Source organism: Salvelinus namaycush, chromosome 11, assembly GCF_016432855.1.
Source record: "Salvelinus namaycush isolate Seneca chromosome 11, SaNama_1.0, whole genome shotgun sequence".
Lineage (NCBI taxonomy): Eukaryota > Metazoa > Chordata > Actinopteri > Salmoniformes > Salmonidae > Salvelinus > Salvelinus namaycush.
In genome coordinates this window covers 42,921,387-42,944,637 of record NC_052317.1, presented here as the reverse complement: position 1 = coordinate 42,944,637, position 23,251 = coordinate 42,921,387, and the positions used below count along the sequence as shown (strand labels likewise).

Sequence of the window (23,251 nt, the reverse complement as noted above, 5' to 3'; positions counted from 1 at the left end):
TTCCTGGCTGCTTAGTACCGCAGACGAGATCGTTCTACTACAAGTCTGATTTGATAATGATAATTTCTTGCAGGTTTACAGTTTTCCTGTCCAGTCCACGTTCACAGAGGAAGCCCACCAGTGCCTGCCCAAAGTTATCACTGGCACGCAACCAATGATACTGAAGGTAAGCATTTTACACCAATTTAACAATGGAAACATTACAGGATCATCAGCGTTCCCTGTTATGAGTGACTTTGAACAGAGGAAAACAAAATCAAAGTCTCTGTTCTGTAGCCCTCCGGTTAACCCTACCTCTGTCCCTCCGGTTAACCCTACCTCTGTCCCTCTGGTTAACCCTACCTCTGTCCCTCTGGTTAACCCTACCTCTGTCCCTCCGGTTAACCCTACCTCTGTCCCTCTGGTTAACCCTACCTCTGTCCTGTCAGTTCCTAGCCCTCCGGTTAACCCTACCTCTGTCCCGTCAGTTCCTAGCCCTCCGGTTAACCCTACCTCTGTCCTGTCAGTTCCTAGCCCTCCGGTTAACCCTACCTCTGTCCTTCCGGTTAACCCTACCTCTGTCCCTCCGGTTAACCCTACCTCTGTCCTGTCAGTTCCTAGCCCTCCGGTTAACCCTACCTCTGTCCCGTCAGTTCCTAGCCCTCCGGTTAACCCTACCTCTGTCCCGTCAGTTCCTAGCCCTCCGGTTAACCCTACCTCTGTCCTGTCAGTTCCTAGCCCTCCGGTTAACCCTACCTCTGTCCTGTCAGTTCCTAGCCCTCCGGTTAACCCTACCTCTGTCCTGTCAGTTCCTAGCCCTCCGGTTAACCCTACCTCTGTCCTGTCAGTTCCTAGCCCTCCGGTTAACCCTACCTCTGTCCTGTCAGTTCCTAGCCCTCCAGTTAACCCTACCTCTGTCCTGTCAGTTCCTAGCCCTCCGGTTAACCCTACGTCAGTTCCTAGCCCTCCGGTTAACCCTACCTCTGTCCCTCCGGTTCCTAGCCCTCCGGTTAACCCTACCTCTGTCCTGTCAGTTCCTAGCCCACCGGTTAACCCTACCTCTGTCCTGTCAGTTCCTAGCCCTCCGGTTAACCCTACCTCTGTCCTGTCAGTTCCTAGCCCTCCGGTTAACCCTACCTCTGTCCCGTCAGTTCCTAGCCCTCCGGTTAACCCTACCTCTGTTCTCTGTCCCGTCAATTCCTAGCCCTCCGGTTAACCCTACCTCTGTCCCGTCAGTTCCTAGCCCTCCGGTTAACCCTACCTCTGTTCTCTGTCCCGTCAGTTCCTAGCCCTCCGGTTAACCCTACCTCTGTCCCTCCGGTTAACCCTACCTCTGTCCCGTCAGTTCCTAGCCCTCCGGTTAACCCTACTTCTGTTCTGTCCTGTCAGTTCCTAGCCCTCCAGTTAACCCTACCTCTGTCCCTCCGGTTAACCCTACCTTTATCCCGTCAGTTCCTAGCCCTCCGGTTAACCCTACCTCTGTCCTGTCAGTTCCTAGCCCTCCGGTTAACCCTACCTCTGTCCTGTCAGTTCCTAGCCCTCCGGTTAACCCTACCTCTGTCCCGTCAGTTCCTAGCCCTCCGGTTAACCCTACCTCTGTCCCGTCAGTTCCTAGCCCACCGGTTAACCCTACCTCTGTTCTCTGTCCCGTCAGTTCCTAGCCCACCGGTTAACCCTACCTCTGTCCTGTCAGTTCCTAGCCCTCTGGTTAACCCTACGTCAGTTCCTAGCCCTCCGGTTAACCCTACCTCTGTCCCTCCGGTTCCTAGCCCTCCGGTTAACCCTACCTCTGTCCTGTCAGTTCCTAGCCCTCCGGTTAACCCTACTTCTGTCCTGTCAGTTCCTAGCCCTCCGGTTAACCATACCTCTGTCCCGTCAGTTCCTAGCCCTCCGGTTAACCCTACGTCAGTTCGTAGCCCTCCGGTTAACCCTACCTCTGTCCCTCCGGTTCCTAGCCCACCGGTTAACCCTACCTCTGTCCTGTCAGTTCCTAGCCCTCCGGTTAACCCTACCTCTGTCCCGTCAGTTCCTAGCCCTCCGGTTAACCCTACCTCTGTCCCTCCGGTTCCTAGCCCTCCGGTTAACCCTACCTCTGTCCATCCGGTTAACCCTACCTCTGTCCCTCCGGTTAACCCTACCTCTGTCCCGTCAGTTCCTAGCCCTCCGGTTAACCCTACCTCTGTCCTGTCAGTTTCTAGCCCTCCGGTTAACCCTACCTCTGTCCTGTCAATTCCTAGCCCTCCGGTTAACCCTACCTCTGTCCTGTCAGTTCCTAGCCCTCCGGTTAACCCTACCTCTGTCCCGTCAGTTCCTAGCCCTCCGGTTAACCCTACCTCTGTCCTGTCAATTCCTAGCCCACCGGTTAACCCTACCTCTGTCCTGTCAGTTCCTAGCCCTCCGGTTAACCCTACCTCTGTCCTGTCAGTTCCTAGCCCTCCGGTTAACCCTACCTCTGTCCCGTCAGTTCCTAGCCCTCCGGTTAACCCTACGTCAGTTCCTAGCCCTCCGGTTAACCCTACCTCTGTCCCTCCGGTTCCTAGCCCTCCAGGACCTGGCTCTGTCCCTCCGGTTAACCCTACCTCTGGTTAACCCTACCTCTGTCCTGTCAGTTCCTAGCCCTCCAGGACCTGGCTCTGCTGTCTCAACATTCTCCTTCTAGACGTCTGGAGGTGTTCAGTCTCAGCCAACCAGGTGACCCCGCTGCTCTGCCTGCATTAATACATCTAATGAATATTTATACTTTCACATCACAGAATGACTTCCTGTGTCTCATTACTGACAGTAAAACAATAAGAGCACTATCTACACTGTTGACATTGGAAATGTCTCGGAAACATCAACTGACTCTGCAGTATGCATAATGTTCTGTCTGGTAGTCCCAGGGCAATGTTCCCTGGAAGTCCCAGGGCAATGTTCCCTGGAAGTCCCAGGGCAATGTTCCCTGGAAGTCCCAGGGCAATGTTCCCTGGTAGTCCCAGGGCAATGTTCCCTGGTAGTCCCAGGGCAATGTTCCCTGGTAGTCCCAGGGCAATGTTCCCTGGTAGTCCCAGGGCAATGTTCCCTGGTAGTCCCAGGGCAATGTTCCCTGGTAGTCCCAGGGCAATGTTCCCTGGTAGTCCCAGGGCAATGTTCCCTGGTAGTCCCAGGGCAATGTTCCCTGGTAGTCCCAGGGCAATGTTCCCTGGAAGTCCCAGGGCAATGTTCCCTGGAAGTCCCAGGGCAATGTTCCCTGGAAGTCCCAGGGCAATGTTCCCTGGAAGTCCCAGGGCAATGTTCCCTGGAAGTCCCAGGGCAATGTTCCCTGGAAGTCCCAGGGCAATGTTCCCTGGAAGTCCCAGGGCAATGTTCCCTGGAAGTCTCAGGGCAATGTTCCCTGGAAGTCTCAGGGCAATGTTCCCTGGAAGTCTCAGGGCAATGTTCCCTGGAAGTCCCAGGGCAATGTTCCCTGGAAGTCTCGTCCCAGGGCAATGTTCCCTGGAAGTCTCGTCCCAGGGCAATGTTCCCTGGAAGTCTCGTCCCAGGGCAATGTTCCCTGGAAGTCTCGTCCCAGGGCAATGTTCCCTGGAAGTCTCGTCCATAGCCACAGTCGTCATGGCTAAACCTCCCCATTTCTGACCAATTTAAACCTAACCTTAAATTACCCCCGAGTCGATCTCCGTGCTCCCGTGGAATTCTAATTAGTTTAATAAATTCCCCATTTTAAGAAATCTGGTTTAGATACAGAGCCTTCAGAAAGTTTTCCTACCCCTCGACTTGTTCCACATTTTCTTGTTTACAGCCTGAATTCAAAATAGATTAAATCAACAACAACAACAACAACAAATTCTACACACAATTCCCCATAATGACAAGATGAAAACATGTTTTTAGAAATTTTGGTGCATTTATTGAAAATGAAATACAGAATCCTTATTTACGTAATTATTCACAAATCTGAGTCAATACTTTGTAGAAGCACCTTTTTGACGGCGATTACAGCTTTGTGTCGTCTTGGAATTTGTATCAGCTCTGGATTTGGGGATTTTCTCCCGTTGTTCCTTGCAGATTTTCTCAAGCTCTGTTAAGTTAGATGGGGAGTGGCGGTGAACAGCAATCTTCAAGTCTTTCCACAGATTTTCAATGGGGTTCAAGTCTTTGGCTGGGCCACTCAAGGACTTTCACATTCTTGAGAATTGAACCCTGTGGCATCCCCGTAGAGACTGCCAAAGGTCCGGACAACAGGCCCTCCGATTTGACACACTGAACTCTGTCTGAGAAGTAGTTGGTGAACCTATCCCTGCCATGCTTCACAGTAGGGATAGTGTTAGATGGGTAATGAGCTGTGCCTGGTTTTCTCTGCGCTTTGCATTCAGGCCAAGGAGTTCCATTTGTCTCGTTAGACCGTAGAATCTTCTGCCTTATACTCTCTGTCATGTGCCTTTTTTGCAAATCCCAGGGTGCCATGAAGCCTAGATTGGTGAAGTGCTGTAGAGACTGTTGGTCCTTCTGGCAGGTTCTCCCATCTCAGGCAAGGAACTCTGTAGTTCTGTCAGAGTGGTCATTGGGTTCTTGGTCACCTCCCTGATCAAGGTGCTTCTTGCCCGTTTGGTCAGTCTTGGTGGAGTCTGGGTAGTTCCAAAAAATTTTTCATGGATACTGCTATACTCTTAGGAACATTCAACACTCTAGAAATGGTTTTATACCATTCCACAGATATATGCCTCATCACAATTCTCTCTCAGAGAGAGATCTACGGACAGTTCCTTAGACTTCATGGTATAGTTCATACTCTGACGTCAACTGTGGGACCTTTATATAGACGGGTGTGTTTCTTTCTAAATCCTGTCCTAACAGTTGAATTGGCCACAGGTGGACTCCAAGTTGTAGTGACATCTCAAGGATGATCAAATGAAATTGGATGCACCTGAGCAATTTGGAGTGTCATAGCAAAGTGGTGTGAATACTAGGTTTCTGCATTTTAATTTTCAATATTTTCTAAACATATTTTCACTTTGTCATTATGGGGTATTGTGTGTAGATTTTGAATGCAGGCTGTAACCCTACAAAATGTGGTCTAAGTCAAGGGGTATGAATACTTTTTTAAAAAATGGGCTGAGTCTCAATCCACTGCATCCGTCGATGTCGGCCTTCCTCGTCTGTGGCAGGGAGACATCCACAAAATTGGTCTTCTCACAAACATGTCTGTAGCGTTCAAATGGTTTGGTGAAACATTACAAACTAATTTGACTCTCAGGGACACAATGGTGTTCTCGGTTTTGCTCTACAACCCCCACAAGTGTCACGGGACTTGTTTTGAAGGTAACCCGGTACTGGAATGAAAAATACATTTAAGTGAATGGGGCATTTCCACGTCAAAACAATAGTGATAATTCCACGGTAAAAAAAAAAAAGGTAACCATTGGCCTTGTACTCTGTGCTCTATTGTCCCTTTTTAACCACTCTGACTTCAATGCAATCAAAAATCAGAAACACTTATCAAAACGGTATCACGTTAGGCTACATTTTTGACCTCACTGTGATGATCAATTTGACGATAGAAGAAAAACATGGTGTTTTGGATTTTGTTTCAAAGCCAAACACAATGAAAAGGACATTTCTTTAAAGCATTTAAGACGTTTGCATGTGTACTGTTCTCAGAGTAAAACACTGAAAGCTTAATCAAGTTTTTTTTTCTCCCAGAGGGTCAATCTAGCTGTATTAGACAACAACAAAAAACATTCACACAAGAACTAACATTTAACCCTTCCTGCTGGGCTGAGTCTCCTCCTACACATCTGTATAAACATTGTTCTTCACTGCTAGGCAGGACACCTAGTGATACGGACCATAAACTTTTCTTTCTCCCTTAAGGTTAACCTAACCTGACCTCAACCCCTTCCCCCCTTCATCACTAATCTATGGCTCTCTCTCCCCTTATCACCTGCCACATGTGATCGCTTTCCCTCAGTGACATGAATAAGTATATTTCATATTCTCAGAACCCGGCAGTACTGATTTGAAAAATATAAACACAACATTTCCCCCTGATATAAAAGATCCCAGAAATTTTCCTGACGCACACAAAAACATATTTCTATGTTGTGCACAATTCTTTTTACACCCCTGTTATTTAGCATTTCTCCTTTTGCCAAGATAATCCATCCACCTTACAGGTGTCATCAATAAGCTGATTAAACAGCATGATCATTACACAGGTGAACCTTGAGCCGAGGACAAAAAGCCACTTAAAAATGTGCAGTTTTGTCACATCACAATGCCATAGATGTCTCAAGTTTTGAAGGAGCGTGCGATTTGGCATGCTGACTACAGGAATGTCCACCAGAGTTATCAGATAATTTTGTTAATTTCTCTACCATAAGCCGCCTCCAACATCGTTTTAGAGAATTTGGCCGTATGTCCAAACAGCCTCACAACTGCGGGCCACGTGTAACCACGCCAGCCCAGGACCTCCACTTCCTGCTTCTTACCCTGCGGGATCGTCTGAGAACAGCCAACCAGACAGCTGGTGAAACTCAGGAGTATTTCTGTCTGCAATAAAGACCTTTTGTGGGGAAAAACTCATTCTGATTAACCTCTAACGAGCCTCAACCCCGGATCCGGGATCACCCCCCACCCCCCCCACACTGATTAGCATCGCTAGCATAGCGTCACAATTAAATAGTAGCATCTAAATATCATTAAATCACAAGTCCAAGCCACCTAATGAAAGATACAGATCTTGTGAATAAAGCCACCATTTCAGATTTTTAAAATGTTTTACAGGGAAGACACAATATGTAAATCTATTAGCTAACCACGTTAGCAAAGGACACGATTTTTTTACTCCCAACAGCTTTTTCCTGCGTCAGTAGCTATCACTAATTCGACTAAATAAAAATATATATAGCCACTAACCAAGAAACAACTTCATAATATGACAGTCTGATAACATATTTATGGTATAGCATAGTTTTTTTGGGGAAAAATGTGCATTTTTCAGGTATAAATCACAGTTCTACATTGCAGCTGCAATCTGAAATAGTGCTGACCCAGCCAGAACAATTACAGAGACCAACGTCATATAACGAATTACTCATCTTAAAACATTTCAGAAAAATACACAGCGTACAGATATTGAAAGCCCAACATCTGGTGAATCCAAACAATATTTCAGATTTATTAAATGTTTTATAACGAAAACAAAATGTAGCGCTAAATTAGCATAGCTATACCAGGCAGATTCGGCTAGGCGCCCACGGCCAGTTCACATGCACAACAGATATGATATAACATCGTAAATTGGGTCTTACTATGGCTGATCTTTCATCAGAATGTTGATCAAAGTGTCCTTTGTCAAGATGAGTCGTTGGTTCCGTTCAGAAATCTTCCTTTCCCACTCCATTTAGCACAGGTACCGGTCGAGTGGCACAGATCTCTCAAATGTAAATAAATTGTGACAACGGAACACCGCAAAACTCCCAAAAAAATTCAAATAATCTGATTAAACTATATTGAAAAAACATACATTACGTTGATATGGTCACATGTATCAAACAAAATTCGACACGGAGATAGTTTTCATCCATAACGCCAGCAAAACAGTACACAATCGCAGCTCCAACTCGTGCGAATCAGCAAACCGGAAGTTGTCGGTCACGCCAAAGAAATAGGTCTTATTTCACGTCAGTACCAGATAAACAAAGAATTTCTCCTCTGACGTCCTCTTGACACCCAGAGGAAGGCGAATGAGGTGTGTTTCGGGTCATAGGGGGCACGACCATATATAGGCAGAGCTTTGAAGCCAGCATAACACATCTTGATTTTATGTTCTTGGTCATGGAAAGTGCTGTGAAATGACTTCTGTATCACTCAGAGACAAAATTGAAACGGTTTTAGAAACTAGAGATTGTTTTCTTTCCAATGGTATTATTTATATGCATGTAGTAAGAGCAATAATTGAATAAGAGGCAGTTTAATCTGTAGAGCAAATTATGCTAATGGGAAAATAGCACCCCCTGTATTCTCAAGAAGTTAACTGAGTGAACCTATGCCCTCCCAGGCCCACCCATAGGCTGAGCCCCTGCCCAGCCATGTGAAATCCATAGATTAGGGCCTAAAGAATTTATTTCAATTGACAGATTTTTCCCACAGTAAAATCATTGTATTTGTTCCATGTTGGGTTTGGGTAGCCGGGTAGCGGCAGGGTAGCCTAGTGGTTAGAGCGTTGGTCTAGTAACTGAAAGGTTGCAAGTTCAAATCCCCGAGCTGACAAGGTACAAATCTGTCGTTCTGCCCCTGAACAAGGCAGTTAACCCACTGTTCCTAGGCCGTCATTGTAAATAAGAATTTGTTCTTAACTGACTTGTCCAATTTGTAAGTCGCTCTGGATAAGAGCGTCTGCTAAATGACTTAAATGTAAATGTTTGATATTTTATTGCAGTGTAGAACACCATGCACATATTAGAGCGTATGTATACACACAGGACAGTATACATTCTGTTTCTTTAGACCTGAAATAAATCATGGATTTATTGTGACTGTATATATTAAATGGATTTCTAATACTTTTTTAAATGAGGTTTCAATGGCGTGCATCAGTTGCTTGTATGCGTGGAGGCCTGGAGATGCTAAACCATGTTAAGTCAATTGCTGTGAGACTGCTAGTCATTTGTATGACGACAAAATGCAGACACAATTTCATGACTTCCACAGCCCTAGGAGTTACTTAAACACTTCCATGTGATTTATATATTTATTTTCTGTTTTTCAATGCATTTCTAAGGCCAAATGCAATGTTTCATCAAATAATTGTTTATTCTTATACCTTACAGGGATCTTAAAATGCTAAATGATCCTTGGTATGACCATCTTAAATTCCCTCTAACTCTGTAGAACCCTTGGCCTTTTTTGTTGTTGCAAATTTGAGTTTTTGAGCCAATTTTGTCTTTGGGGATGTGGAATCTAGAGGAATGTTGCCCTTTCTGTATGTAATTTCCAGAAGGTAACTTTTCTTTGGCGTTCTCTGTTTTCCCCAGGCGGTCACCCTCACATCTGGACGGCCCTGAGTAAGGAGTGTCTGTCTCTGTTGTCAGACCTGACTGAGCGGCTGGTAGCCCACCATGACACTGTAGCTACTAACGGACGGGCCAAGTCCCAGTCTACAGGAAGCAACAAGCGGCCCACCATCTCCTCGGAAAGCTCCGGTAGCTACACCACTGCTCAGTCACTCTCTCTGAAGAACATTACACTGCATTCAGAAAGTAGTCAGACCCCCTCGACTTTTTCCATATTTCGTTACAGCCTTATTCTAAAATGGAATGAAGTTGTTTTTCCCCTCATCCATCTACACACAATACCCCATAGTGACGTCACAATACCCCATAGTGACGTCACAATACCCCATAGTGACGTCACAATACCCCATAGTGACGAACAAAAGCAGGTTTTTAGAAATGTTTAACTTTATTACAAAAAAAACTAGAAATCACATCTACATAAGTATTCAGACCCTTTACTCAGTACTTTGTTGAAGCACCTTTGGCAGCAATTACATCCTCCAGTCTTCTTGGGTATGTTGCTACAAGCTTGACACACCTGTATTTGGGGAGTTTCTCCCATTCTTCTCTGCAGATCCTCTCAAGCTCTGTCAGGTTGGATGGGGAACGTCGCTGCACAGCTATTTTCAGGTCTCTCCAGAGATGTTCGATTGGGTTCAAGTACAGGCTCTGGCTGGGTTCAAGTCCCGAAGCCACTCCTGCGTTGTCTTGGCTGTGTTCTTAGGGTCGTTGTCCTTTTGGAAGGTGAACCTTCACCCCAGTCTGAGGTCCTGAGCGCTCTGGAGCAGGTTTTCATCAAGGATCTCTCTGTACTTTGCTCCGTTCATCTTTCCCTCGATCCTGACTAGTCTCCCAGTCCCTGCCTCTGAAAAACATCCCCACAGCATGATGGTGCCACCACCATGCTTCACCGTAGGGATGGTGCCACCACCATGCTTCACCGTAGGGATGGTGCCACCACCATGCTTCACCGTAGGGATGGTGCCACCACCATGCTTCACCGTAGGGATGGTGCCACTACCATGCTTCACCGTAGGGATGGTGCCACCACCATGCTTCACCGTAGGGATGGTGCCACCACCATGCTTCACCGTAGGGATGGTGCCACCACCATGCTTCACCGTAGGGATGGTGCCACCACCATGCTTCACCGTAGGGATGGTGCCAGGTTTCCTCCATTGCTCAGTTTGGCCGGACAGGCAGCTCTAGGAAGAGTATTGGTTGTTCCAAACTTCTTCCATTTAAGAATGATGGAGGCCACTGTGTTCTTGGGGACCTTCAATGCTGCAGACATTGTTTTGGTACCCTTCCCCAGATCTGTGCCTCGACACAATCCTGTCTCGGAGCTCTACGGACAATTCCTTCAACCTCCTGGCTTGGTTTTTGCTCTGACATGCACTGTCAACTGTGGGACCTTATATAGACATGTGTGTGCCTTTCCAAATCATGTCCAAGCAATTGAATTTACCACAGGTGGACTCCAATCAAGCTGTAGAAACATCTCAAGGATGATCAATGGAAACAGGATGCACCTGAGCTCAATTTCGAGTCTCATAGCAAAGGGTCTGAAAACTTACATTTATTTACATTTTTTTTTTTTTTATAGATTTGCAAACATTTCTAAACCTGTTTTTGCTTTGTCATTTTGGAGTGTTGTGTGTAGATTGAAGATAAAACATATATTTTTTTTTAAATGTAATCCATTTTAGAATAAGGCTGTAATGTAACAGAATGTGGGAAAGTCAAGGGGTCTGAATACACTGTGGTATCTGTGGCTAGTGTATAGAGTGTATTATGTTTATTTAAAAATGTTCCCAGGTTGGTAAACCCCATTCAGTAGATTAATCAAAACATATACAGTAAAAAAATATATATATTTATTATTCTATATTTAAGCAGTAAGTCACCTCAGGGGTTTGTGGTATATGGCCAATATACCACGACTAAGGGCTGTTCTTATGCACGATGCAACACGGAGTGCCTGGATACAGCCCTTAGCCGTGGTATATTGGCCATATATACCACAAACCCCAGAGGTGCCTTATTGCTATTATAAACTGGTTACCAACGTAATATGAGAAATGTAAAAATAAATGTTGTCATACGGTCTGATATACCACGCCTGTCAGCCAATCAGCGTTCAGGGCTCGATCCACCCAGTTTATAATCATGTTTACATTCTAGAGAACATTCTGAACCAACGTCAAACCGTGGTCAGCCAATCAGCATTCAGGGCTCTAACCATGGTCAGTGGTCAGCCAATCATGGGATGTGCAACTTTTGTTTTACAGCCTTGGACTAACACAGTCCTCTAATCAACTGCTCATCAAGACCTTGATTAGTCAGCGGTGTTGGTGCTGGGCCTGCTCACTCTCTCCCCAGAACCAGGGTTGTAATAGTATGTAAGTCTTTTAAAAACACCCCTCTGACTCCCTCTCCTCCAGTATCTTCTGTAGGTATGGAGGATATGAAGACTCCTCGGCCCAGCGCCCTGCTCAGAACCCCTGGCTCAGTGTTCTTACGTTCCTCTGTCGGGGCGGGGCTGCGAACTCCCCTGACCGCCCCTTTTACCCCGGACCTAGACAGCCCCTTCTCCTCCCCCGCCCTGCGGCGCCTCACTGGCCCCCTGGAGCCTCAGGGGCCCCTGTCCCCCGGCTTCAGCTCCATCCAGAGCCCTCACGTCATGAGGAGGGGCCCCAAACTCTGGTCTGCTTCTACAGGTGAGGGCCAGCCCAGGGGCCACACATGGCTGATTTTACTAATGGACAAGAGTAGTATTTCACTATACTGCTTTTGCTACTATGAGCCATGGGACTGCATAGTATGAGTGGTATCATATTTAATCACTTTAATTATTTGTAAATATTGCATCATCCATCTCATATGTACTGTATTCTAAACTATGCCACTGTATCTTAGTCCAATGCCACTCTTTTATTTATTTATATAATATATATATATATATATATATATATATATATATATATATATATAATATATATATATATATACACACACACATACTTAATCCATTCCTTACTTATATTTCCGTGTATTTTGGGTATATGTTGGGAAACTGTTACAGGGAACCAAAACCGGCTGCGCGTGTGCGCCATCGTGCATATATTTATTTTGTCCCCCCCCCACCAACACGATCACGACACGCCGGTTAAAATATCAAAACAAACTCTGAACCAATTACATTAATTTGGGGACAGGTCGAAAAGCATTAAACATTTATGGCAATTTAGCTAGTTAGCTTGCACTTGCTCGCTAATTTGTCCTGGGATATAAACATTGAGTTGTTATTTTACCTGAAATGCACAAGGTCCTCTACTCCGACAATTAATCCACACATAAAACGGTCAACGGAATCGTTTCTAGTCATCTCTCCTCCTTCCAGGCTTTTTCTTCTCTGGACTTTATATTGCGATTGGCAACTTTCATAAATTAGGTGCATTATCGCCACTGACCTCGTTCGTCTTTCAGTGACCCACGTGGGTATAACCAATGAGGAGATGGCACGTGGGTACCTGCTTCTATAAACCAATGAGGAGATGGGAGAGGCAGGACTTGCAGCGTGATCTGCGTCAGAAATAGAACTGACTTCTATTTTAGCCCTTGGCAACGCAGATGCTCGTTGGCGTGCGCGAGCAGTGTGGGTGCAATAATTGAATAATATAGATTTCTAAATGTATTTTGCAACACTCGCGCACACGACGCGAGCGGTGTAGTCAGCCTGTTATATGTTACTGCACTGTTGGAGCTAGAAACACAAGCATTTTGCTACACCCACAATAACATCTGCTAAACACGTGTATGTGATCAATAACATTTGATTAGATATTATCATTCACCTTTCAGAACCATGGATTTAGTTTTAACGCTGACGAGTCAACAACAGCCATGTTTATTGACCTATGAATTCAGACCATTCTCTGTTTATGGTTGTCTAGACTCCCAGCTGAACGGGAGTCCTCCGCCATCTCCTGGTCCCGCCCCCAGCCAGTCCCAGGCCCAACTCAAACCTGCCTTCCTGGTTACCTTCCTACAGAACAGGAAGGACCAGGTACTGCCTTGTGTTTCTAAAAAAATGTTCTCCCATTTGGTAGCTACTGACCAGTGATGTGGTGTATTATTTTAGTTATTATGAAACTAAGTTCCTTTTTTTATTAACTTTTGTAATTGTCTCATTCAGGTTAAACATTTCTTGGCAAAGCGGGTGCTGATAATGTATCTGTTTAACAAGGTAAGGGTGTGTACCTGCACGCTGTGTCTGGGTTGTGGGGCTAGGATGCTGTCTCTGGGTTGTGGGGCTAGGATGCTGTCTCTGGGTTGTGGGGCTAGGACGCTGTCTCTGGGGTTGTGGGGCTAGGACGCTGTCTCTGGGTTGTGGGGCTAGGACGCTGTCTCTGGGTTGTGGGGCTAGGACGCTGTCTCTGGGATGTGGGGCTAGGACGCCGTCTCTGGGTTGTGGGGCTAGGACGCCGTCTCTGGGTTGTGGGGCTAGGACGCCGTCTCTGGGATGTGGGGCTAGGACGCCGTCTCTGGGGTTGTGGGGCTAGGACGCCGTCTCTGGGTTGTGGGGCTAGGACGCCGTCTCTGGGTTGTGGGGCTAGGACGCCGTCTCTGGGTTGTGGGGTTAGGACGCCGTCTCTGGGTTGTGGGGCTAGGACGCCGTCTCTGGGATGTGGGGCTAGGACGCCGTCTCTGGGATGTGGGGCTAGGACGCCGTCTCTGGGTTGTGGGGCTAGGACGCCGTCTCTGGGTTGTGGGGCTAGGACGCCGTCTCTGGGATGTGGGGCTAGGACGCCGTCTCTGGGGTTGTGGGGCTAGGACGCCGTCTCTGGGATGTGGGGCTAGGACGCCGTCTCTGGGATGTGGGGCTAGGACGCCGTCTCTGGGTTGTGGGGCTAGGACGCCGTCTCTGGGATGTGGGGCTAGGACGCCGTCTCTGGGTTGTGGGGCTAGGACGCCGTCTCTGGGATGTGGGGCTAGGACGCCGTCTCTGGGATGTGGGGCTAGGACGCCGTCTCTGGGATGTGGGGCTAGGACGCCGTCTCTGGGATGTGGGGCTAGGACGCCGTCTCTGGGTTGTGGGGCTAGGACGCCGTCTCTGGGATGTGGGGCTAGGACGCCGTCTCTGGGATGTGGGGCTAGGACGCCGTCTCTGGGATGTGGGGCTAGGACGCCGTCTCTGGGTTGTGGGGCTAGGACGCCGTCTCTGGGATGTGGGGCTAGGACGCCGTCTCTGGGATGTGGGGCTAGGACGCCGTCTCTGGGTTGTGGGGCTAGGACGCCGTCTCTGGGATGTGGGGCTAGGACGCCGTCTCTGGGATGTGGGGCTAGGACGCCGTCTCTGGGATGTGGGGCTAGGACGCCGTCTCTGGGATGTGGGGCTAGGACGCCGTCTCTGGGATGTGGGGCTAGGACGCCGTCTCTGGGTTGTGGGGCTAGGACGCCGTCTCTGGGTTGTGGGGCTAGGACGCCGTCTCTGGGTTGTGGGGCTAGGACGCCGTCTCTGGGTTGTGGGGCTAGGACGCCGTCTCTGGGATGTGGGGCTAGGACGCCGTCTCTGGGTTGTGGGGCTAGGACGCCGTCTCTGGGTTGTGGGGCTAGGACGCCGTCTCTGGGATGTGGGGCTAGGACGCCGTCTCTGGGATGTGGGGCTAGGACGCCGTCTCTGGGATGTGGGGCTAGGACGCCGTCTCTGGGATGTGGGGCTAGGACGCCGTCTCTGGGATGTGGGGCTAGGACGCCGTCTCTGGGATGTGGGGCTAGGACGCCGTCTCTGGGATGTGGGGCTAGGACGCCGTCTCTGGGATGTGGGGCTAGGACGCCGTCTCTGGGTTGTGGGGCTAGGACGCCGTCTCTGGGTTGTGGGGCTAGGACGCCGTCTCTGGGTTGTGGGGCTAGGACGCCGTCTCTGGGTTGTGGGGCTAGGACGCCGTCTCTGGGTTGTGGGGCTAGGTCGCCGTCTCTGGGATGTGGGGCTAGGACGCCGTCTCTGGGTTGTGGGGCTAGGACGCCGTCTCTGGGTTGTGGGGCTAGGACGCCGTCTCTGGGTTGTGGGGTTAAGCACCTTGTCACAGAAAAACACAGCCATTTTTCCAGCCAATGAGGGGAGTCACAAAAAGCACAAATAAAATAAATCACTAACCTTTGATCTTCATCAGATGACACTCATAGGACTTCATGTTACACAATACATGTATGTTTTGTTCGATAAAGTGAATATTTATATCCAAAAATCTCAGTTTACATTGGCGTGTTATGTTCAGTAGTTCCAAAACATCTGGTGATTTTGCAGAGAGCCACATCAATTTACATAAATAATCATCATAAATGTTGATGAAAATACACGTGTTATACATGGAACTTTAGATAAACTTCTCCTTAATGCAACCGCTGTGTCAGATTTCAAAAAAGCTTTACGGAAAAAGCACACCATGCAATAATCTGAGTACAGCCATCAGACAACAAAACAGCCAAACAGATATCCGCCATGTTGTGCAGTCAAGAGAAGTCAGAAATAACATAAACATTCACTTACCTTTGATGATCTTCATCAGAATGCACTCCCAGGAATCCCAGTTCCACAATAAATGTTTGATTTGTTTGATAAAGTCCCTCATTTACGGCCAAATACCTCCTTTTTGTTCGCGTTTAGTACCCAATCCAAAATCACGCCGTGCAGGCAAGTCCATGCGAAAGTTAAGACAAAGTTATATTACAGTTCGTAGAAACATGTCAAACGAAGTATAGAATCAATCTTTAGGATGTTTTTATCATAAATCTTCAATAATGTTCCAACCGGAGAATTCCTTTGTCTGTAGAATTGTAATGGAACGCAGCTAACTATCACGTGAACGCGCGTGGTCAACTAATGGCACTCTGCCAGACCTCTGACTCAATCCCCTCTCATTCGCCCCCACTTCACAGTAGAAGCATAAAATAAGGTTCTAAAGACTGTTATCTAGTGGACGCCTTAGGAAGTGCAATATGACCCCAAAGACACTGTGTTTTCGATAGGGAATGAATTAAAAAACTACAAACCTTGGATTTTTTTCTCCGGTTTTTGCCTGCCATATGAGTTCTGTTATACTCACAGACATCATTCAAACAGTTTTAGAAACTTGAGAGTGTTTTCTATCCAAATCTACTAATAATATGCATATATTAGCAACTGGGCCTGAGTTAGCAGGCAGTTTACTCTGAGCACCTTATTCATCCAAGCTACTCAATACTGCCCCCCCCAGTCCCAAAGAAGTTAGCGCAGTAGGCCGTGTTAGCGCAGTAGGCCGTGTTAGCGCAGTAGGCCGTGTTAGCGCAGTAGGCCGTGTTAGCGCAGTAGGCCGTGTTAGCGCAGTAGGACGTGTTAGCGCAGCTAATTGGGTCAATAGTAATGCTCTTCATGGTTCTGGTTATTTGAATCACACCTGTCATCTCCTCCACCCTCCCCTGTCCTGTCTGTCCCAGCATGCTGTGTGGTGTTAATAGGGCTGGGAATGGCCAGGGACCTCACCATATTATCACCATACTGAAGTGCTGATACCATATGTATTGAGATTCTATTTGTACTGAGATTTTTGTTTGCAAAATATATTGCCAAATTATAACGTTCCAAACATATTACTCACTCTGTCTGCTGCAGAGACGAGAGAAAATTAGGTTTGATAAAAGTTGCTGAAAACATGTTGGCTCACTATTTAAAAAGAAAATGGAGAATAGCTGTAGGATGAAAAATACTGGCGTTTTGATGCAGACTAGCGCTAGCTAACCATACCTTCTAAAACAAAATTGGTACTTGGAGTCAAAGTAGCGATATGCTATAATTCTCTCAGATGTAGTGTATGATGTCATTCACCCTATCACTTCCTGCCGTCCCAGTTAGCCGTGGCTAACACCGTATGATTGCCGCCGTGGCTAACACAGTATGATTGCCGCCGTGGCTAACACAGTATGATTGCCGCCGTGGCTAACACAGTATGATTGCCGCCGTGGCTAACACCGTATGATTGCCGCCGTGGCTAACACCGTATGATTGCCGCCGTGGCTAACACCGTATGATTGCCGCCGTGGCTAACACCGTATGATTGCCGCCGTGGCTAACACCGTATGATTGCCGCCGTCCCAGTTAGCCGTGGCTAACACCGTATGATTGCTGTAATGTAACTTGAGTTTCCTCACTCATTGTTGTCTCTCCCTGCAGCTGCCAGAAGCCTCCAGTCAGGCCCTGTTCGCTGACAGCCAGGTTCACATATGGGCTCTGCAAGGTCTTGCATTCTTCATCACATTTTTTGCAGAAAACCAATTTTTCCCCACATTTTGTCAAGATTTAGATTGTAGCCTAACTTCCTCCCTCCTTACTGTAGGTCTGTCTCACCTGGTGGCAGCGTCCTTCTCTGAGGACCAGTATGGGATAGTTCAGACCACCCTGCCTACCATCCTCAGTACCCTGCTGCTGTTACAGGAGGTAGGAATATACCCTGCTGCTGTTACAGGAGGTTAGACATGGGTGAAGCGTGTGAAGTTAATTTTACAGTTTCAGACCTGTGTACTTCTCACTTCAAATAAAGCTGTTTTAATCTGATAATGGTACAGTATCTGCTGCTTCCTGCTGACATATTCTTAGCTTGTAATGTTTCACTAAATTATTTGATCGATTTATGGGGAAAAATCAACATGTTAGTTAGTCACTAAGCAGTCTTGGTATGGATGGGTTTGTGCTAACTGCCTCCCTCTCCTCACCCCCTCACTCTCCTCAACCCCTCCCTCTCCTCCAACCCCTCACTCTCCTCAACCCCTCCCTCTCCTCCAACCCCTCACTCTCCTCAACCCCTCCCTCTCCTCAACCCCTCCCTCTCCCTCAACCCCTCCCTCTCCTCCAACCCCTCCCTCTCCTCCAACCCCTCCCTCTCCTCCAACCCCTCCCTCTCCTCCAACCCCTCCCTCTCCTCCAACCCTCCCTCTCCTCCAACCCCTCCCTCTCCTCCAACCCCTCCCTCTCCTCCAACCCCTCCCTCTCCTCCAACCCCTCACTCTCCTCCAACCCCTCACTCTCCTCCAACCCCTCCCTCTCCTCCAACCCCTCCCTCTCCTCCAACCCCTCCCTCTCCTCCAACCCCTCCCTCTCCTCCAGGCTGTGGATCGTCACTTCAAGCTACCCCATACCTCCTCTAAACCAGGTCACTGTTCCTGCAGTATGGGAGATGACAGTTACAAGACGCTCCGCTTCGCCCTGCGATCCACCCTCAAGACCGCTGTCTACAGGATCACAGCCACCTTCGGAGGTCACCTCCAGTAAGAATAGCAGCTGTAGTTAAACACTTTAATGCTGTCCTGGACCTGAACGATACGGTACTATGGGGGGGGGGGGCTGGACCTGAACGATACGGCACTATGGGGGGGGGGCTGGACCTGAAAGATACGGTACTATGGGGGGGGGCTGGACCTGAAAGATACGGTACTATGGGGGGGGGGGGGGGGGGCTGGACCTGAAAGATACGGTACTATGGGGGGGGCTGGACCTGAAAGATACGGGAATATGGGGGGGGCTGGACCTGAACGATACGGTACTATGGGGGGGGGGCTGGACCTGAACGATACGGTACTATGGGGGGGGGGGCTGGACCTGAACGATACGGTACTATGGGGGGGGGGGGCTGGACCTGAACGATACGGTACTATGGGGGGGGAGGCTGGACCTGAAAGATACGGTACTATGGGGGGGGGGCTGGACCTGAACGATACGGCACTATGGGGGGGGGGCTGGACCTGAACGATACGGTACTATGGGGGGGGGGCTGGACCTGAACGATACGGTACTATGGGGGGGGGGGGCTGGACCTGAACGATACGGTACTATGGGGGGGGGGGCTGGACCTGAAAGATACGGGAATATGGGGGGGGCTGGACCTGAACGATACGGTACTATGGGGGGGTCTGGACCTGAACGATACGGTACTATGGGGGGGGGCTGGACCTGAACGATACGGTACTATGGGGGGGTCTGGACCTGAACGATACGGTACTATGGGGGGGGGGCTGGACCTGAAAGATACGGTACTATGGGGGGGGCTGGACCTGAAAGATACGGTACTATGGGGGGGGCTGGACCTGAAAGATACGGTACTATGGGGGGGGGCTGGACCTGAAAGATACGGGAATATGGGGGGGGCTGGACCTGAACGATACGGTACTATGGGGGGGGGGGGGGGGGGGGGGGCTGGACCTGAAAGATACGGTACTATGGGGGGGGGGGGGCTGGACCTGAACAATACGGTACTATGGGGGGGGGGGGGGGGGGCTGGACCTGAACAATACGGTACTATGGGGGGGCTGGACCTGAACAATACGGTACTATGGGGGGGCTGGACCTGAACGATACGGTAATATGGGGGGGCTGGACCTGAACGATACGGTACTATGGGGGGTTGGACCTGAACGATACGGTAATATGGGGGGGGGCTGGACCTGAACGATACGGTACTATGGGGGGGGGCTGGACCTGAACGATATGGTACTATGGGGGGGGGCTGGACCTGAACGATACGGTACTATGGGGGGGGGCTGGACCTGAACGATACGGTAATATGGGGGGGCTGGACCTGAACGATACGGTAATATGGGGGGGCTGGACCTGAACGATACGGTACTATGGGGGGTTGGACCTGAAAGATACGGTAATATGGGGGGCTGGACCTGAACGATATGGGGAGGGTTGGACCTGAAAGATACGGGGAGGGTTGGACCTGAAAGATACGGTAATATGGGGGGGGGGGGGTACTATGGGGGGGGCTGGACCTGAAAGATACGGTAATATGGGGGGGGCTGGACCTGAAAGATATGGGGAGGGCTGGACCTGAAGGATATGGGGAGGGCTGGACCTGAAGGATATGGGGAGGGGGCTGGACCTGAAGGATACGGGGAGGGTTGGACCTGAAGGATACGGGGAGGGTTGGACCTGAAGGATACGGGGAGGGTTGGACCTGAAGGATACGGGGAGGGTTGGACCTGAAGGATACGGGGAGGGTTGGACCTGAAGGATACGGGGAGGGTTGGACCTGAAAGATACGGGGAGGGTTGGACCTGAAAGATACGGGGAGGGTTGGACCTGAAGGATACGGGGAGGGTTGGACCTGAAAGATACGGGGAGGGTTGGACCTGAAAGATACGGGGAGGGTTGGACCTGAAAGATACGGGGAGGGTTGGACCTGAAAGATACGGGGAGGGTTGGACCTGAAGGATACGGGGAGGGTTGGACCTGAAGGATACGGGGAGGGTTGGACCTGAAAGATACGGGGAGGGTTGGACCTGAAGGATACGGGGAGGGTTGGACCTGAAGGATACGGGGAGGGTTGGACCTGAAGGATACGGGGAGGGTTGGACCTGAAGGATACGGGGAGGGTTGGACCTGAAGGATACGGGGAGGGTTGGACCTGAAGGATACGGGGAGGGTTGGACCTGAAGGATACGGGGAGGGTTGGACCTGAAGGATACGGGGAGGGTTGGACCTGAAAGATACGGGGAGGGTTGGACCTGAAGGATACGGGGAGGGTTGGACCTGAAGGATACGGGGAGGGTTGGACCTGAAGGATACGGGGAGGGTTGGACCTGAAGGATACGGGGAGGGTTGGACCTGAAGGATACGGGGAGGGTTGGACCTGAAGGATACGGGGAGGGTTGGACCTGAAGGATACGGGGAGGGTTGGACCTGAAGGATACGGGGAGGGTTGGACCTGAAGGATACGGGGAGGGTTGGACCTGAAGGATACGGGGAGGGTTGGACCTGAAGGATACGGGGAGGGTTGGACCTGAAGGATACGGGGAGGGTTGGACCTGAAGGATACGGGGAGGGTTGGACCTGAAGGATACGGGGAGGGTTGGACCTGAAGGATACGGGGAGGGTTGGACCTGAAAGATACGGTAATATGGGGAGGGGGCTGGACCTGAAGGATACGGTAATATGGGGAGGGTTGGACCTGAAGGATACGGTAATATGGGGGGGGGGCTGGACCTGAAGGATACGGTAATATGGGGGGGGGGCTGGACCTGAAAGATACGGTAATATGGGGGGGGGGCTGGACCTGAAAGATACGGTAACATGGGGGGGGCTGGACCTGAAAGATACGGTAATATGGGGGGGGCTGGACCTGAAAGATACGGTAATATGGGGGGGTGGCAGTTGAGCACACTGAAGTAGAGGCCAAAAACTCAATTGCTCCAACACAGTACTTTATAATGTTTTGGTCAGGTCATCTACTACTGCTATAGAATAGGTGTAATCATGTTTTGGTCCCACAATGAGTTTGGTCAGGTCATCTACTACTGCTATAGAATAGGTGGAATCATGTTTTGGTCCCACAATGAGTTTGGTCAGGTCATCTACTACTGCTATAGAATAGGTGGAATCATGTTTTGGTCCCACAATGAGTTTGGTCAGGTCATCTACTACTGCTATAGAATAGGTGGAATCATGTTTTGGTCCCACAATGAGTTTGGTCAGGTCATCTACTACTGCTATAGAATAGGTGGAATCATGTTTTGGTCCCACAATGAGTTTGGTCAGGTCATCTACTACTGCTATAGAATAGGTGGAATCATGTTTTGGTCCCACAATGAGTTTGGTCAGGTCATCTACTACTGCTATAGAATAGGTGGAATCATGTTTTGGTCCCACAATGAGTTTGGTCAGGTCATCTACTACTGCTATAGAATAGGTGGAATCATGTTTTGGTCAGGTCATCTACTACTGCTATAGAATAGGTGTAATCATGTTTTGGTCAGGTCATCTACTACTGCTATAGAATAGGTGGAATCATGTTTTGGTCAGGTCATCTACTACTGCTATAGAATAGGTGTAATCATGTTTTGGTCAGGTCATCTACTACTGCTATAGAATAGGTGGAATCATGTTTTGCCGTTGTGGATGTGAAGCTTAGTTTGAAAGTTTATTTTTGTCCTACTCCTGCAAACACGGATTTGATTGTCTGATTCGTGTCTCCCTGGTTTCCAGCGCTGTCCAGATGTCAGCAGAGCACAGGAAGAGACTGCAGCACTTCCTGGAGTATAAAGAGTGACGGCGTGAGCGAGTGTGTCTGTCACTTAGCTGATGACAATGGTAGTGTGACTGAGTTGATATTAAGTGTGTGTGTGTGTGTGTGTGTGTGTGTGTGTGTGTGTGGCTGTGCTTCCTATTGAAAGGTCTTGAAAGTGCCAAATTTGAATTGGATGCCTAGACTGTTTGTAGAAAACATGGATGCTTCCAAGTTCTTGTTAGTTGGTTTTTGTTTGTCAATAATGTTTTATCCATCTGACAAATTGCTACAAAAGATGCTTGTGAATGTTGTTTTCCGCTTTAAACTGAAATGAACGGGATTGTGACATACGTCTAGGAAGTCTTTGAAAAGTCTTAACTTGAGTTCACGTATGATCGATGACTACATAGTGAATGAATAAAATGTTTTGTAAAGATGCCTTGGTCTCATTTTGGTTCATGCGTATACATCTGTAGAGAAGTGTTTTGCCCAGCAGAGGGCGCTGCAGTGCGTACTGCCACACAGACCACTCCAGGTACAGCGTAATCCTCAACACGCCCTGTGACGTTTCCACTACCGGAGTAGATTATTGGCACATGTCGCAGGAGAGAACCTTACTCTGAAATATGTGTAAATCTGGTTCCTTGAAGGGATATTAAACTCGACAAGAAAATAATACTTTAATAAACATAACTTTTTTATAAAATTCTATGCTGAGTGACTATCCTATTCTACATAATATTTTAGCAATACTTTAATGACTGCTGAAAAACAGTGAATTATGAAAACATTTTGTGTTGCTACACCAAGCTACTACATCGTTTAGGTCTTAATGTAGGTAACATGTTTTAACCTCATAACATCTAAGTGGGACACCTCAACATGAATACATATGTGTATTTCATAATAGCCTACATTAAGTTTGTCAACAATACAGTATGTTTAGGTTACATGGGTTACATGACAAACCATGCAGAAAGGTCGCAAAGATCTCCCAGGTGACAGGTGTCTTCCCAGGTGACTACAGGTGTCTTCCCAGATCACCCCCTTTAGATCTATTCTCTATAGAATGTCTGTGGTTCCCCTGTAATGGGATCTAACCATAGGAACCCTTGTTTAGGCTAGCGTTAGATCTAGAACCAACATGAATAGATCAACTTTCATGCACAGACGTTCTCAGTCATATGTTTGATAGTA

General features: G+C 48.5%; 1 protein-coding gene across 1 annotated transcript in view; it reads left to right on the top strand.

The window, feature by feature from the left end:
• The window catches only part of ndc1 (NDC1 transmembrane nucleoporin), a 48,795-nt gene extending 26,588 nt beyond the window's left edge, over nucleotides 1-22,207 (top strand). Inside the window, exons 9-19 of the mRNA XM_039004442.1 lie at nucleotides 74-166; nucleotides 2,589-2,670; nucleotides 8,994-9,161; nucleotides 11,459-11,734; nucleotides 12,971-13,083; nucleotides 13,213-13,263; nucleotides 17,227-17,290; nucleotides 17,390-17,490; nucleotides 18,157-18,317; nucleotides 22,033-22,140; nucleotides 22,188-22,207. Coding sequence (XP_038860370.1) covers nucleotides 74-166; nucleotides 2,589-2,670; nucleotides 8,994-9,161; nucleotides 11,459-11,734; nucleotides 12,971-13,083; nucleotides 13,213-13,263; nucleotides 17,227-17,290; nucleotides 17,390-17,490; nucleotides 18,157-18,317; nucleotides 22,033-22,096 — 1,173 coding nt within the window. The 3' untranslated portion in view covers nucleotides 22,097-22,140; nucleotides 22,188-22,207. The remainder of the gene's footprint in view (nucleotides 1-73; nucleotides 167-2,588; nucleotides 2,671-8,993; nucleotides 9,162-11,458; nucleotides 11,735-12,970; nucleotides 13,084-13,212; nucleotides 13,264-17,226; nucleotides 17,291-17,389; nucleotides 17,491-18,156; nucleotides 18,318-22,032; nucleotides 22,141-22,187) is intronic.
• The last annotated feature ends 1,044 nt before the right edge of the window (nucleotides 22,208-23,251 follow it).